Source organism: Cherax quadricarinatus, chromosome 5 (assembly GCF_038502225.1).
Source record: "Cherax quadricarinatus isolate ZL_2023a chromosome 5, ASM3850222v1, whole genome shotgun sequence".
Lineage (NCBI taxonomy): Eukaryota > Metazoa > Arthropoda > Malacostraca > Decapoda > Parastacidae > Cherax > Cherax quadricarinatus.
Window position 1 is genome coordinate 73,900,165 of NC_091296.1, and position 18,576 is coordinate 73,918,740.

Genomic DNA, 18,576 nt, shown 5'->3' on the forward strand with positions numbered 1-18,576 from the left:
GTGACCATGGCGTAATAGCACACAAAATGCGTGCTAAAGGAATAACAGGAAAAGTCGGTCGATGGATCTATAATTTCCTCACTAACAGAACACAGAGAGTAGTCGTCAACAGAGTAAAGTCCGAGGCAGCTACGGTGAAAAGCTCTGTTCCACACGGCACAGTACTCGCTCCCATCTTGTTCCTCATCCTTATATCCGACATAGACAAGGATGTCAGCCACAGCACCGTGTCTTCCTTTGCAGATGACACCCGAATCTGCATGACAGTGTCTTCCATTGCAGACACTGCAAAGCTCCAGGCAGACATCAACCAAATCTTTCAGCGGGCTGCAGAAAACAATATGAAGTTCAACGATGAGAAATTTCAATTACTCAGATATGGTAAACATGAGGAAATTAAATCTTCATCAGAGTACAAAACAAATTCTGGCCACAAAATAGAGCGAAACACCAACGTCAAAGACCTGGGAGTGATCATGTCGGAGGATCTCACCTTCAAGGACCATAACATTGTATCAATCGCATCTGCTAGAAAAATGACAGGATGGATAATGAGAACCTTCAAAACTAGGGATGCCAAGCCCATGATGACACTCTTCAGGTCACTTGTTCTATCTAGGCTGGAATATTGCTGCACACTAACAGCACCTTTCAAGGCAGGTGAAATTGCCGACCTAGAAAATGTACAGATAACTTTCACGGCGCGCATAATGGAGATAAAACACCTCAATTATTGGGAGCGCTTGAGGTTCCTAAACCTGTATTCCCTGGAACGCAGGAGGGAGAGATACATGATTATATACACCTGGAAAATCCTAGAGGGACTAGTACCGAACTTGCACACGAAAATCACCCACTACGAAAGCAAAAGACTTGGCAGACGATGCACCATCCCCCCAATGAAAAGCAGGGGTGTCACTAGCACGTTAAGAGACCATACAATAAGTGTCAGGGGCCCGAGACTGTTCAACTGCCTCCCAGCACACATAAGGGGGATTACCAACAGACCCCTGGCAGTCTTCAAGCTGGCACTGGACAAGCACCTTGTAGTGATACTGGTCCTGTGGGGAGCAGCAGCAGGATAATACTGCACCACCTCTAGGGGCCCTTAACAACAACAACAGTTTGGCGTGCGTCATGGGCACCAACATATGGTGTGTGATTCTCTCCTACTTTATCCATTTATCACCGATGCAGATTACATGGTGAGTTTAAATATGTGGCCTGTAGTTATAACTTTTCTCTTGACATATGCAAGACATCACCATCCCTGTAGAAGCCATTATTAGATGTACTAGTCATTATATTTTGTTGTTGCAGAAGTACTATGAAGATTCTATGTTCAATAAAGCCTAGAGATAAGGCCTGTGTTTCTATCACAACAATTTATTGAACATAGAATCCTGGGCTACCTGGTGGTGATCCTGCGCTAGACTACATCACAACATGGAGCGTTTACTGAAACCTGAGAGGCTAGACTGTGACCCCAGCTTATCAACGGCTGCTCAGGAATGGAAGCACTGGTTTAAGACTTTCGAAAACTTCTTGGGAGCCCTTCCTAAAGAAGATCTAGATAAACTAAGTCTGCTCATCAATTTTGTGTCACCTAAGATATATGAGGCTATTTCTGAGTGTAATACCTACGAAGATGCTATCAAAACCCTCAAGTCTCAGTATATTAAACCTACAAATGAAATCTTTGCACGCTATCGCCTTGCAACTCGCCGCCAGCAGATTGATGAGTCCTTAGAGGAATACTTTCAAGCACTGAAAATTTTAGGTAAGGACTGTCACTTCCAAGCAGTGACAGCTGCTCAGTATTGTGAAGAGTCCATCAGGGATGCTTTTATCAGTGGCCTGCAATCACCAATAATAAGGCAGCGTTTATTGGAGAATAAAACTCTCGACTTAGCCGCTGCCTTTGACCAGGCAAGAGCTCTAGATTCAGCCCAGAAGAATTCTGAAGTATACAGTACCACTCAGCCTTCTCGAGTGGTAAGTGCTGCAATTCCTGACCAAGACTCTTGCAATGAAGTTACTGGGGAACCTGCCTCAGTGACAGCAGCAGCAGGTACGGTGTGTTTCTTTTGTGGTTTTTCAAGACATCCACGTCCAAAGTGTCCTGCTCGTGAAGCAATGTGCCATAAATGCCACAAGAAAGGTCACTTTGCTAAAGTATGTCGTGCTAATGCATTAACAAGAGCTAGTGCCTCCACACATTCCAGTGATCATGCGACTCTAGCAACAGTGACTTCTGCGGCTACTCCAAATTCACTGTCAAAGGCAGTTGTGAAAGTATTCATCAAAGGAACAGAAGTAGATGGTCTTATTGATAGTGGCAGCTCAGAGAGTTTCATCAACCTTGACTTAGTTAAACGACTCTCCTTGACTCTACATCACTCATCAGGTACCGTTTCCATGGCATCAACATCTCTCTCTATTCAGACCTTAGGGTTTTGTAAGGTAAATCTCAGAGTTAATGGAAAGGATTATCAAGATGTACATTTAGCTATTCTGCCACAACTGTGCTCTGATGTTATCCTTGGTCAGGACTTTCAGAAGCTGCATGGTAGTGTCACCTTAACATATGGAGGTGAACTGCCTCCTCTTGTTGTCTGTGGACTTAGCACTTTAAGGGTAGACCCACCAAAGCTGTTTGCAAATCTTACCGCGGATTGCCATCCTATATCAGCTAAGTCACGCCGCTATTCTTATGAGGATCGGATGTTCATTGAGAAAGAAACTCAGAGGCTGCTGAAGGAGGGTATTATAGAACCCAGTGATTCCCCTTGGCGTGCACAGGTTGTTGTTGTTAAAGATGGTTATAGGAAACGGAGACTGGCTATCGATTACTCTGAGACAATCAACAAATTTACACTTCTTGATGGGTACCCTCTACCTCGAATTGACGATACAGTGAACAAAATTGCTCAGTACTACGTGTTTAGCACAATTGATCTGCAGAGTGCCTATCATCAAGTCCCTATAAGGAATGAAGATAAACCATACACAGCATTTCAGGCTAGTGATGGCCTGTATCAGTTTACCAGAGTCCCTTTTGGAGTCACCAATGGGGTAGCCTGCTTCCAACGAATTATGGATTCACTCATTCAGGAAGAGCAACTCATGGGAACTTACGCGTATTTAGATAATGTTACCATTTGTGGCAAGACCCAGGAGGAACATGATGCAAACCTTGATAAGTTTTTGGAAGCCGCCAAGAAGAAAAATATCAGTTACAATGAGGAAAAGTGCACTTTTTCAACTAAAAGGCTTAGCATCCTTGGTTATGTAGTGGAAGGAGGTTCAATATTCCCAGACCCTGAACGACTACGACCTCTACGGGAACTTCCAATGCCTCAAGACAAAAAGTCACTCCGAAGAACTCTTGGTCTCTTTGCTTATTACTCACAATGGATCTACAACTATTCAAGTAAAGTCCGCCCATTGAGTGCTACCACATTTCCTGTGACAAAGGAAGCAGAAGCCGCTTTCCATACTCTCAAACAGGACATTGAAAACTCAGTAGTTCAAGCCATTGATGAGTCCCTACCATTCGAAGTGGAAACGGATGCATCTGACATTGCCATTGCTGCAGTCTTATCTCAGGCAGGACGACCAGTAGCCTTCTTTTCGAGAACTTTTCAAGGATCAGAGAAATGTTATGCTGCTGTAGAAAAGGAAGCCCAGGCCATCATAGAAGCAGTTCGCCACTGGAGGCATTATTTAACTGGTAGACATTTCACCATAAGGACTGACCAACGGTCCGTGATGTATATGTTCGACAAGAGGCACAAAAGTAGGATAAAGAATGACAAGATATTACGCTGGAGGATGGAACTATCGTGTTATGACTTTGATATTCTGTACCGACCGGGTCAAGAGAACATCTCACCTGATGCATTCTCTAGGTCCCACTGTGGAGCAGCATGTCATGATTTGCAATCACTCTCAGCTCTCCACAAGGCTTTGTGTCACCCAGGAGTTACACGCCTGTACCATTTTGTCAAATCAAAGAACATGCCCTACTCAGTGGAAGATGTGCGACAAGTGATCAGAGCATGCAGAGTATGTGCAGAGTGCAAGCCAAACTTTCATCAGCCTGAGAAGACTCATCTCATAAAATCCACCCAGCCTTTCGAAAGATTGAATATAGATTTCAAAGGACCTCTACCAAGCACAAATCAGAATAGGTATTTCCTTAACATAGTAGATGAATATTCAAGGTTTCCCTTTGTATTCCCCTGTGCAAATATGGCTGCTTCAACTGTTATTAGTTGTCTTTCACAGTTGTTCTCTATTTTTGGTATGCCAGCTTATATCCATTCAGACAGGGGATCCTCGTTCATGAGTAACGAACTTCAAGAGTTTTTGGCTAGCAAAGGTATTGCCTGCAGCAGAACAACAAGCTACAACCCTCAAGGCAATGGTCAAGTGGAGCGGTTCAATGGTACTATATGGAAGGCAGTTACAATGACATTAAAGTCGCGCAATCTACCTGTTCAACACTGGCAAACTGTCCTACCTGATGCTCTTCACTCTATTAGATCACTGCTGTGCACAGCTACTAATGCAACCCCTCATGAAAGACTCCTCAACTATTCACGTCGTTCCTCTACGGGAGCCTCCGTGCCCACTTGGTTATGTCATCCTGGACCCGTTCTCCTGAAGAGTCACCGTAGGATGAACAAGACGGATCCTTTAGTGGAAGAGGTAGAGCTCCTGCAAGCTAATCCACATTACGCCCACATTCGCTACCAAAATGGTGAAGAGACTACAGTATCTACAAGACATTTAGCCCCAGTTGAAATCCCTATCAGTGTGGAATCTCAAGATACACCAATAGATGTGAAAGATGCTTCGTTTTCTCCTGGAAAGCCCCTTGAGACTACCCCTATGGAAATAGAGGATTCTGCTCCAGCAGTTAATCAAACCCCGCTGGAAAATATCGAACCTGGTGAAGAGGCTCAAGAGCTACGAAGGTCGGGACGTGTACGTCGCCCACCTAACAGTTTGGGAGATTACTGTCTCTGATATTTTAGAAGGGGGAGATTGTAGTGATACTGGTCCTGTGGGGAGCAGCAGCAGGATAATACTGCACCACCTCTAGGGGCCCTTAACAACAACAACAGTTTGGCGTGCGTCATGGGCACCAACATATGGTGTGTGATTCTCTCCTACTTTATCCATTTATCACCGATGCAGATTACATGGTGAGTTTAAATATGTGGCCTGTAGTTATAACTTTTCTCTTGACATATGCAAGACATCACCATCCCTGTAGAAGCCATTATTAGATGTACTAGTCATTATATTTTGTTGTTGCAGAAGTACTATGAAGATTCTATGTTCAATAAAGCCTAGAGATAAGGCCTGTGTTTCTATCACAACACACCTAAAGTCAGTTCCGGATCAGCCGGGCTGTGGCTCGTATGTTGGTTTGCGTGCAGCCAGCGGCAACAGCCTGGTTGATCAGGCTCTGATCCACCAGGAGGCCTGGTCTCAGACCGGGCCGCGGGGGCGTTGACCCCCGGAACTCTCTCCAGGTAAACTCCAGGTAATCAAAAAGAAGCGCTAAGCCACAAGGGGGTGGGTATTAAGAACCTTCAAAAAAGGGAAATAATACCAAAATATCAAAGATTGAACAAATATATAGATCGTTTACGGCACACAGAGCCAATAAAGCATTTAAATGACTAGGAATGCCTTCAAGTCTTGAATATGTACTCACTGGAGTTATGAGAAATTATGTGTATGAGCTTCACTATTATGTTCATACATGTAATTTGGGTAAGATGCAACTTAGATAATTATTACTCACCAAATTTTGTTACACCTCTGAGGCAAGTGGGAGTTAAGTTACAATAGGTCACAGGAAAGTGACTCCTCCGATACCCACACTTCTCAAAGCACACTCTCCCCTCAAGGAAGGTTCCTTGATGTTGGTGAGGGGCTCTTGATTTAGGAAATTGGATGTGCTCCAGTTCCCCGAATTAAGCCTGAATGCCTTCCACATCCCCCCCCCCAGGCGCAGTATAATCCTCCGGGTTTAGCGCTTCCCCTTGATTATAATAATAATAATAATCAAAGCACACTCACACTAAGTGGGACCTAAAATTATTTATTAATATTTAAGAAAACCAGTAATTCTGGTAAAACTGCATTCGTGGACTGTACGAATTGTTTGTGACTTAAGTGAATACTTGTTAGGATCTTTTACACTTAATATTACACTATAACAGCATATGGTGGACAAATTAAATAAATTCTTAGTGTTAACACTTACCATTTGGACCAGAGGTGGAACACAACCTAATGCTACCTAGACAGCTAGAAGGTCAACGTAAAACTACTATACAAAATAGGTGTAACTCATCCAAAGTGTGTTGCAGGGAAATCACCGGCATCCTTCAATTGATCCAATCTTACCATTCTATTATAGTGGTTTTACACAAATTTACTTCCACTTCTACAGTAGAGGACATTACTGCATTATTTAATTGTCGTCTGATTCCATTCAACGATTATAGTAAGCAGTCTTCCCCTATTTTTCCATTATAGCGTCCTTCCTCTCCGCCTCTCTCCACGGTTGCTGGTTCTTTCTTCACTCGAAAATTAAATTTAGATCATCAGCAACACACTGTATACATTATTTACATTACTGAAATTTATGTAAAATTTTCCACATAATAATATATACCTGTAAGGTACTCGAGGGGCTAGTCCCAAATATGCACATTGCCATAACAACATACTGGTGCGAGAGATATGGCAGGAAGTGCAAAATAAACCCAGTGAAAAGCAGGGGTGCAATGGGCACAATAAGGAAACACAGTATCAACATTCGTGGCCGATCAGGAACGTATAACAGGAAGGGCACTGCAATGGATCAGAGAATACCTGACAGGGAGGCAACAATGAGTCATGGTACGTGATGCGGTATCACATTGGGCGCCTATGACAAGCGGGGTCCCACAGGGGTCAGTCCTGGGACCAGTGCTATTTTTGGTATATGTGAATGACATGATGGAAGGGATAGACTCTGAAATGTCCCTGTTCACAGATTATGTGAAGTTAATGAGGAGAATTAAATCAGATGAGGATCAGGCAGGACTACAAAGAGACCTGGACAGGCTGGATACGTGGTCCAGCAACTGGCTTCTCGAATTCAACCCCGCCAAATGTAAAGTCATGAAGATTGGGGAAGGGCAAAGAAGACTGTAGACAGAGTATAGTCTAGGTGGACAAAGACTGCAAACCTCACTCAAGGAGAAAGATCTAGGGGTGACCATAACACCGAGCACATCTCCGGAGGCACACATCAACCAGATAATTGCTGCAGCATATGGGTGCCTGGCAAACCTGAGAATAGCGTTCCATTACTTTAGTAAAGAATCATTCAAGACACTGTACACTCTGTACGTCAGGCCCATACTGGAGTATGCAGCACCAGTTTGGAACCCACACCTGGTCAAGCACGTCAAGAAATTAAAAAAGTACAAAGGTTTGCAACTAGGCTAGTTTCGGAGCTCAGGGGAATGTCCTATGAAGAAAGGTTGAGGGAAATCGGCCTGACGACACTGGAGGACAGGAGGGTCAGGGGAGACATAACGACATACAAAATACTGCGTGGAATAGATATTGTGGACAGAGATAGGATGTTCCAGAGAGGGGACACAGAAACAAGGGGTCACAATTGGAAGCTGAAGACTCAGACGAGTCACAGGAATGTTAGGAAGTATTTCTTCAGTCCAAGAGTCGTCAAGAAGTGGAATAGCCTAGCAAGTGATATAGTGGAGGCAGGAACTATACATAGCTTTAAGACGAGGTATGACAAAGCTCAGAGAGCAGAGAGAGAGAGGGCCTAGTAGCGATCAGTGAAGCGGCGGGGCCAGGAGCTGAGTCTCGACCCCTGCAATCACAATTAGGTGAGTACACACACACACACACACGCACGCGCGCGCGCGCGGGGCCAGGAGCTATGACTCGACCCCTGCAACCACAAATAGGTGAGTACACACACACATACACGGGCCACTGGGATGTTAGGAAGTGTTTCTTCTGTCTCAAGAGTGGTCGGAAATTGGAATGATCTTTGTGAAGAAGTGGTGGAGGTAGGTTCCATACACAGTTTTAAGAGAAGATACGATAGAGCCCACGAGGCTAAGACGAGTGAATCTGAAAATTGGCAGGACCAAGCTCAAAGTCGACCCCTGCAACTACAAATAGGTGACTACACATAAGTGAGTTTGTGCATACACACGCACGCACTATAAGTTCTGCTACTGAACCTACAGTTAAGGTAATCTCACACACCTTGGTGGTAGTCTCGCCCCCAGTTGACACCCAGGTATGACCAAAGATTCTCTCGTAGCGAAGAATACTCCTGTGGGAGTACTGGTTCGTGTCCAGGAATTGCTGTGAGGTGGGAATTGCCTTGTTGTCCATGAGGGTGGTGATTAGCTAATCCTCGCTAACCTCTGATGACCGTATCTTGAACCTGAATCTATGGTGGTGTCTGCGTCACAGAACTGCTGTGATAGCATGAGACAGAGAGGTTAGTTACAAAACCGGCAGCGGATTAAGCACTCATGAAAAAATTATAACACTTCACTTAAAATGAACCTGGTCAGTTAGTTTGGTGTTAAAAGCGATCAAATAATACTTATATTTTGGCAGAAGGTTGATGGTTTAATAGCCAGTAAGAGTGCACTGTCATGAAACAAAGATATTTCAACAATTACCCTCACTACCTCGGACTACCCACGCCATTAAGGTGTTAACCTCACATTGTGGAAAATAATTTCCCAGAATTATACTGTATATTTTTTATAATGTAAATATACATGATCAATGCATTACTGTTGTTCTAAAGTGTATTATAAAGAAGAGAACCAACAAGGAACCTCTGCGCCTTCCCGGATGGGAGGGAAGAGGTGGAGACGGGTGTGTACCTCTGTAATCTGTAAATACCTTTGTAACTTGTCATGATTGTGACTAGACCTACCTGGAGTTCATTACCTTTGTAAATTGTGAGTTCATTACCTTTGTAAATTGTGAATTCATTACCTCTGTAACTTGCTCAGCTATCAAAACTTTGAGGCCCAGTCCCTGGACCAATTATGTACCTCTGTAATCTTTTGACTACCGCCCACAGGATGGGTATGGGGTGCATAATAAACATATTAAACTAAGACGGGTGTGGCGGGAGTATTTTGAATGGAGTTAAGAGGCTGGGAAAAAATGGGACCAGGAAATTGGCGTCCACGGCTGTCTAAGGATTAATATAGGCCTCACTTCGTAATAGGAAGTGTCGTAACTGTTCCTGGTGAAGAGTGAGGAACGTGATTTACGGGACCACTGTAATAAAGCGGTAAAATTAGTGAATAATGGTAGACGCCGGGGGGAGATGGCGTGACGCCATGGAGTGTTCAGGGGAAAAGACCCGTGATTTAATCATCACTCATCGGTCTCAAATCTTAATGTGTCGACCTCTAACGTGTGTAAAATTCATGAGGCGTTAAATCGTCTTTTGAACTGTAATGTAATCGGTGATAATAATACTAAGTTAAGAGAATGTGTGAAGTGAAATGAGTCGCCGTTCTCCGAGTGAACACATGGAAATGTACGAGGGACACGGAGTTTACGGAGTCACGGCTCCTAAATCGGGACAAGTCAAAGTGATATTAGGTGAAATAAAGAGTTCACCATATTGAAATTCCAATGTCCTCTCGCATGCTATCTCATTACTTTTTAACAAGTCACTAGAAACTAGCACATTCCCGAAACTACTCAAGACGGCAAGGGTTACACCAATACATAAAGGTGGTGACCCTACAGATTTAAACAACTATAGGCCAATATCAAACTTACCATTGCTATCCAAAATCTTTGAGAAACTCGTGCACAGGAGACTATATTCATTTATAACGGCACAAAACATACTCAACCCCTGCCAATTTGGATTCAGGAAAAATAAAAGCACTAACGATGCAATCATAAAAATGCTAGATCTGCTTTACACAGCATTGGAAAATAAGGAATATCCACTAGGAATTTTTATTGACCTAAGAAAAGCTTTTGACACAGTAGACCACGGCATCCTACTCCACAAACTTGACCATTATGGTATAAGAGGCCATGCGCTTGCATATTTCAAATCTTACCTTACTAATAGGTATCAGTATGTCACCATTAAAGACACAGCATCAACAACACAGCCACTTGATACTGGAGTTCCGCAGGGAAGTGTCCTTGGTCCCCTGCTCTTCCTCATATACATCAATGATCTTCCAAACGTATCTCAACACCTGAACCCCATTCTCTTTGTGCAAAAAAGGTATAAAATACCGACAATATGAAAGTTAAGACACATGTGCAACATCTGGATATCTTTATTGTAGTAGACGTTTCGCCATCCAGTGGCTTTATCAATACAGATTCTAGGACATAATAGGAAGACAGTAGAACTATATACAAAAGATGAGGTAATCAGTCCCTCGGCCTTGGAGTTAGTGTTCACAGCATCGTGGTGGAGGAGAATCTGGAGCAAAGACAAGAAGACTGGCGGTTTATATAGGCGTCAGTTGATAGGGACGGGCAGCAGACGAGGGCAAAGTCACTGGTAGGCGGGATTCCCCAGTGGAAGTAGGTCCTTCCCAAAGAGATGGGTTAGTTGCAGCAGCCGTGAAGGTCTTGTAGATGTCCTCTGAACCAAGATTCCATGATGTTGCAGTGTCTGACAAGTTGTGCAAGAAAGGTATAAAATACCGACAATATGAAAGTTAAGACACATGTGCAACATCTAGATATCTTTATTGTCTTTGCTCCAGATTCTCCTCCACCACGATGCTGTGAACACTAACTCCAAGGCCGATGGACTGATTACCTCATCTTTTGTATATAGTTCTACTGTCTTCCTATTATGTCCTAGAATCTGTATTGATAAAGCCACTGGATGGCGAAACGTCTACTACAATAAAGATATCCAGATGTTGCACATGTGTCTTAACTTTCATATTGTCGGTATTTTATACCTTCCTTGCACAACTTGTCAGACACTGCAACATCATGGAATCTTGGTTCAGAGGACATCTACAAGACCTTCACGGCTGCTGCAACTAACCCATCTCTTTGGGAAGGACCTACTTCCACTCGGGAATCCCGCCTACCAGTGACTTTGCCCTCGTCTGCTGCCCGTCCCTATCAACTGACGCCTATATAAACCGCCAGTCTTCTTGTCTTTGCTCCAGATTCTCCTCCACCACGATGCTGTGAACACTAACTCCAAGGCCGAGGGACTGATTACCTCATCTTTTGTATATAGTTCTACTGTCTTCCTATTATGTCCTAGAATCTGTATTGATAAAGCCACTGGATGGCGAAACGTCTACTACAATAAAGATATCCAGATGTTGCACCCATTCTCTTTGCTGACGACACGACTTATGTCATCTCTCACCCTAATCTTGCCACCCTCAACACCATTGTTAATGAGGAGCTGATCAAAATATCGACTTGGATGACAGCCAATAAACTTACGCTTAACACTGACAAAACCTACTACATTATGTTTGGTAGCAGAGCAGGAGATGCGCAAATTAACATTAAGATCGACAACACTCTAATTGCCAGGCATAATGAGGGCAAATTCCTAGGCCTATACCTCGACAACAACCTGAACTTCAGCACCCATATCCAACACATAACCAAAAAAGTATCCAAAACGGTTGGGATCCTCTCCAAGATACGATACTACGTGCCGCAAACTGCCCTTCTCACACTATACCATTCACTTATATATCCATACCTCACCTATGCTATATGTGCTTGGGGTTCAACTGCAACAACACACCAAAAGCCAATAATAACCCAACAAAAAGCCACAGTAAGAATAATCACTAAATCCCATCCCCGGCAACACCCCCCCCCCCACTCTTCATAGATCTAAACTTACTCCCTGTTCAGTACATCCACACTTACTACTGTGCAATCTACATCTACAGGACCTTAAATTCCAATATTAACCTTGACCTAAAACGCTTTCTTGATAGTTGCGACAGAACCCACAGGCACAATACCAGACACAAACATCTCTATGACATTCCCCGTGTCCGACTAAACCTTTACAAATATTCAATGTATGTCAAAGGCCCTAAAATCTGGAACACCCTACCTGAAAATTCTAAAACTGCAGACACATTCATCACCTTCAAAACTACCATCAGAAAACATCTTATCTCCCTGATACACCCTGTCAACTAATTACACGAATACTACCTGGTGGTTAACACTTACACTCACTCACCCATTTGACCATAAACAGAAATATCAATCTCAATCTCAAAATAATGAATCTTAACTAGTCATAAGTTGGCCTGTGATACTCCAATACTGAAACTATGTATAGTGCCAAAACAAAAGCATTCACATTGCTAAACTCACAAACTAGTATTTTGTCACTTAGCCATAATACGAACTTACCTCATAATTTTGTAATATTTTAAACTTAAGGTTTAATTCTCATAATTTTGTAATATTTTAAACTTAAGATTTAATTTAAGTCTGCCCGAAATGCCTAGCCATGCTAGGTGTTCTAGTGGTACACTCTGTAATTATTATTTTACTACATGTAAACAATACAATAACCAAATTCTGTAAACTCAGCATTGTAATCCTTATAGAGAATAAACTTTGAATTGAATTGAATTGAATGTGGGCGCCTGGTAACCTGGCCTTCCATTTCCGATATCCACGGAGAGTTTAAATGAGTACAGCCTCCTGTATTGGAACAAAACAAATCGGAAATAGCTTCTTGCTGAGGTTGCATCATATCAACCTAGCAAGACTTCGAAAGGAGATGTTGAATGGAGGAAATAAGGAGCATCAACCACCCACAGTTAAGTAACCTTTCTAGTTATAGCAAACTGATACTGGCCAGTTAGGTATGTTGTAATTTGACAGGTTGTGGGTGATCCAGCTACATCAAGTGACCACCAGAGAAAATCTGGTAAGTGGTGGTATTACAATATACAACTGTTTTCCCTTGATGGATATACGTGTGTGTAACCTACTCCCCCCTTTCCTTCAGTCAAACCAATAATCTATACAGTCCACAATTAATTAGTAGCGCCGTACATGTGGGTGCTATCCACTTCGTACTGGTCTCGGATAGATATGGGCAAGATTGTGAGGTCGAAGGAGCCACCTGCAGTGACCAGGGGTGGCTAAGTTTTCTCACATGTCTACACGGGGTAACTACTGTAAACAATATATGGTTGTCGCCTCCTAATGAGATTGCGTGTATGAATGTAATGTTGAGGTACATACAGGTAACCCCATATAAAATTTTCCATATTGATAAACAGAAAATATACCTAACTGAATCTAATGTAATTGCATTGCTGATTTGCACAAAATCAAAGAAACTAGTTAATGTGTTTATTATGCACTCCGTACCCATCCTGTGGGTGGTAGTCAAAAGATTACTAAGACAAAATGGGTCCAGGGACTGGACAGAAAACTTTTGATACCTGGAGTTTACCTGGAGAGAGTTCCGGGGGTCAACACCCCCGCGGCCCAGTCTGCGACCAGGCCTCATGGTGGATCAGGGCCTGATCAACCAGACTGTTACTGCTGGCTGCACGCAATCCAACGTACAAGCCACAACCCGGCTGGTCAGGTACCGACTTTAGGTGCTTGTCCAGTGCCTGCTTGAAGAGAGCCAGAGGTCTATTGGTAATCCCCCTTATGTATGCTGGGAGGCAGCTGAACAGTTTTGGCCCCCTGACACTTATTGTGTTGTCTCTTAATGTGCTAGTGACACCCCTGCTTTTCATTGGGGGAATGTTGCATCGTCTGCCGAGTCTTTTGCTTTCGTAGTGAGTGATTTTCGTGTGCAAGTTCGGTACTAGTCTCTCTAGGATTTTCCAGGTGTATATAATCATGTATCTCTCCCGCCTGCGTTCCAGGGAGTACAGATTCAGGAACTTAAAGCGCTCCCAGTAATTGAGGTATTTTATCCCCGTTATGCATGCTGTGAAGGTTCTCTTTACATTTTCTAGGTCAGCAATTTCACTTGCCTTGAAAGGTGCTGTTAGTGTGCAGCAATATTCCAGCCTAGATAGAACAAGTGACCTGAAGAGTGTCATCATGGGCTTGGCATCCCTAGTTTTGAAGGTTCTCATTATCCATCCTGTCATTTTTCTAGCAGATGCGATTGATACAATGTTATCGTTCTTGAAGGTGAGATCCTCCGACATGATCACTCCCAGGTCTTTGACATTAGTTTTTCACTCTATTTTGTGGCTGGAATTTGTTTTATACTATGATGAAGTTTTAATTTCCTCATGTTTACCATATCGGAGTAATTGAAATTTCTCATCACTGAACTTCGTATTGTTTTCTGCAGCCCATTGAAAGATTTGGTTGATGTCCGCCTGGAGCCTTGCAGTGTCTGCAATGGAAGACACTGTCATGTTGATTCGGGTGTCATCTGCAAAGGAAGACACGGCGCTGTGGCTGACATCCTTGTCTATGTCAGATATGAGGATGAGAAACAAGATGGGAGCGAGTACTGTGCCTTGTGGAACAGAGCTTTTCACCGTAGCCGCCTCAGACTTTACTCTGTTGACTACTATTCTTTGTGTTCTGTTTGTGAGGAAATTATAGATCCATCTACCAACTTTTCCTGTTATTCCTTTAGCACGCATTTTACGCGCTATTACGCCATGGTCACACTTGTCGAAGGCTTTTGCAAAGTCTGTGTATATTACATCTGCATTCTTTTTGTCTTTTAGTGCATCTAGGACCTTGTAGTGGTCCAATAGTTGGGACAGACAGGAGCGACCTGCTGTAAACCCATGTTGCCCTGGGTTGTGTAATTGATGGGTATCTAGATGGGTGGCGATCTTGCTTCTTAGGACCAAACTTTCAAAGATTTTTATGATGTGGGATATTAGTACTATCGGTCTGTGGTTCTTTGTTATTGCTTTACTGCCCCCTTTGTGGAGTGGGGTTATGTCTGTTGTTTTTAGTAACTGTGGGACGACCCTAGTGTTCATGCTCCCTTCCCATAGGATGTTAAAAGCAGTTCTTGATGAACACTAGTCTTATCACTTTCTTTCGGCAGCAAGCTCTGTCATTTTTCTCACCTGCAGAGCCCACCAACACTTCAATGATGGCATAATTGCAATCATAACTGCACTAACGTACGTAGAACCCAGCATGACCCAAGATAATCAACAGTGATACCTACAAACCGAAAAATTACCGAGTGAAACGAAGACTGCCCCACAAACTCCAAGCACAACCCCGCTGACAGAGTACTACCTACTCCAAGCTCTTAACTTTCTTAGTTTCTTCATCTTACCACAGCAACTCCTGTACTACTATGAGACCAACTAATAGAAGAAACAGCACTAAGAACAGCAAGGCAGCACCTATAAATCGACTATTCCATAAGACGACCCAACAGGACGCCGGTGCATCATCCAAACCCCTTACAACCCAGAGCGACGCATCACCAACAACAAACATGGCCGACTCACCCTCACCCACCAACCCAGGCGACGCTACAACACCACCACCAACCGTGACTGATTCCCTGTCTACCTCTACTACCTTCACAGGAAATAACCCAGCTGAAATGCTCCCAGGTATGACTAATGATCCTGACACTACAGCACTACATCACCACCCTAACGGCGGATAACTTGAATCTTCATGCTGAATATGTCTCTCCGTGCAGATAAGATAAGATAAGATTTCGTTCGGATTTTTAACCCCGGAGGGTTAGCCACCCAGGATAACCCAAGAAAGTCAGTGCGTCATCGAGGACTGTCTAACTTATTTCCATTGGGGTCCTTAATCTTGTCCCCCAGGATGCGACCCACACCAGTCGACTAACATCCAGGTACCTATTTGCTGCTAGGTGAACAGGACAACAGGAGGTGTAAGGAAACGTGTCGAAATGTTTCCACCCGCCGGGAATCGAACCCGGGCCCTCCGTGTGTGAAGCGGGAGCTTTAGCCACCAGGCCACCGGGCCACCACAAACCATGAATCTAAGTTACTTCACCTTGAGAATAAGATCAACAACCTTGAACAACAGCAAACATCAACTGGCATGACTGATTTTGGCAAGACCCTCCAATCAGTCATAACCAGCCAGGAGCTATGACTCGACCCCTGCAACCACAAATAGGTGAGTACACATCAAATAACTTCCCTAAACACGAAGATTGATAATGCCGTCAAGAACTGGAAAATAAACATGGATACTTCAAGCTGGCACTGGACAAGCACCTAAAGGCAGTTCCTGATCAGCCGGGCTGTGGCTCGTACGTTGGTTTGCGTGCAGCCAGCAGCAACAGCCTGGTTGATCAGGCGCTGATCCACCAGGAGGCCTGGTCACAGACCGGGCCGCGGGGGCGTTGACCCCCGAAACTCTCTCCAGGTAAACTCCAGGTAAACCCAATTGAACAATTATTTTGCTAACCAAGATAATAAGGCAGAGCAAGACAAATTATCTGATGCAGTAGTAATTAACACTCCACTCTTTCCCAGCGAATTAAACCATTCCAACTGCAGATACAACTCTCCAGATCATACGTGACCACCTACAGGTTAATGTACCAGTGTCGGAAATAAAAAAATCGCGGTTACTAGGGAACCAAAGTAGAAAAAGTGTTATGCTCAGATTTCACACACAAGACAGGAAAAAAGTCTAATAATTTCATCTATTAAAGCAAAAAAAAAAAAAAAGATATATACATAAATGAGTGTCTCACAAGAAAACGACAGAACCTCCTGTACAGAGTGAGTTAGTTTAATATCTTCATTATGCACCCCATACCCATGGTGTGGGCGGTAGTCAAAAGATTACAAAGGTACATAATGGGTCCAGGGACTGGACCTCAAAGTTATGATAGATGAACTAGTTACAAAGGTAATGAACTCCAGGTAGATCTGGTCACAATCATGGCAAGTTACAAAGGTTATGAACCATTTACACTCCTATACATGGTTACAGTCATGAACAAATTACAAAGTAATAAGCCACTGATACGTCCACACTCAGTCACAATTGTAATGAGTTATAAATACAAATATTAAGTGGGTCATACACCTAAAGTCGGTTCCTGACCAGCCGGGCTGTGGCTCGTACGTTGGTTTGCGTGCAGCCAGCAGTAACAGCCTGGTTGATCAGGCTCTGATCCACCAAGAGGCCTGGTCACAGACCGGGCCGCGGGGGCGTTGACCCCCGGAACTCTCCAGGTAAACACGAGCGCGCGCGCACACATACACACGAGGGCGCACGCACAGACATGCACACGAGCGTACAAATATATCAAATCAAATCAAAATTTTTTCTCTATAAGGATTACAATGCGGGGTTTACAGATTTTGGTTATTGTGTGGTTTACATGTAATAAAATACTAATTACAGAGGAGGCCACTAGAACACCTATCAAGGCTAGGCATTTCGGGCAACCTTAGATTAATTCGTAACCCTAAATTATTACAAATTGTGGAGTAAGTTGATTAAATACTAAGTGACTAAATACTAAGTGACTAAATACTAGTTTGTGAGTTTAGCAATGTGAATGCTTTTGTTTTGGCACAATACATGCATATGCATACAAGCACGCACACCCACACCCACACCCACACACACACACACACACACACACACACACACACACATTTGTGCTAAATTGTTATCTGTTTACAATAATGTTTTTACCACTGAATATATCATTGCTTAGTTAATCTTAAGTTAATTTTAAGCCTGCCCATAATGCTCTGCATACAAGGGGCTCTGGCATGTTGCACTTTAATAACTGTATTCCTTTGTACTTCTCTGTATCATGTTCAAATTAATAAATAAATAAACACGGAGTTCCATGAGTCTGGCCCTGGGGCAGAGTGCATGGGCATGATAGCTGAATAAGTTATTAGTGGTAACGAATTATTTACATGTTTTTATCTGATTATTACCGTAATAAGTTATGCAGACATGAATTAGGTAACAGAAAACAAAAGTTTAAGTAGTTATGCGTTATCTACAGTCGGCAAAGTCATGGTATTTTTCCAGAATAGTACTATTCCACTGTGGATAAAATACTTTGACATTTAATGAACATTTCCGAGTAAGTTTTCTTTGAATTCATTAATTTTACCGCATTCCAGCACATAATGACGCAAGATGTGACTAATTGTCCATCTGGCAAAGTTTACTTTTAGCTTGGTCTACATCATCTGGTGGTGGTGACTTAACTTCTCCGAGTTACTGGTAACCCAGCCGGATCCTAGCAGTAGTGACATTCAAAATCTTGTCTGTTTATTTTGATGGATGCACCATAGACATGTAGTTCTTCCTGCATGATAGATGGGGTGACTGATGTCAGTCTCAAGTTATATAAGCTCAGCTAAAGTTCTTTTCGTATTATTGTTCTCAAATTACTAACTGACAGTCCGTAACTGTAATCTACTCCCTCCCTCTGTGAGGATAATTTTGGATAATTGTTAACACTCTTCAGGTCGCTTGTTCTATCTAGGCTGGAATATTGCTGCC

At 43.1% G+C, this 18,576-nt stretch overlaps 1 protein-coding gene across 1 annotated transcript in view; it reads right to left on the reverse strand.

Moving 5' to 3' along the window:
• LOC128685101 (uncharacterized) overlaps positions 1 to 18,576 on the reverse strand; it is a 74,222-nt gene that overhangs the window by 12,912 nt on the left and 42,734 nt on the right. The window contains exon 11 of the mRNA XM_070104658.1: positions 8,317 to 8,463. Coding sequence (XP_069960759.1) covers positions 8,317 to 8,463 — 147 coding nt within the window. The remainder of the gene's footprint in view (positions 1 to 8,316; positions 8,464 to 18,576) is intronic.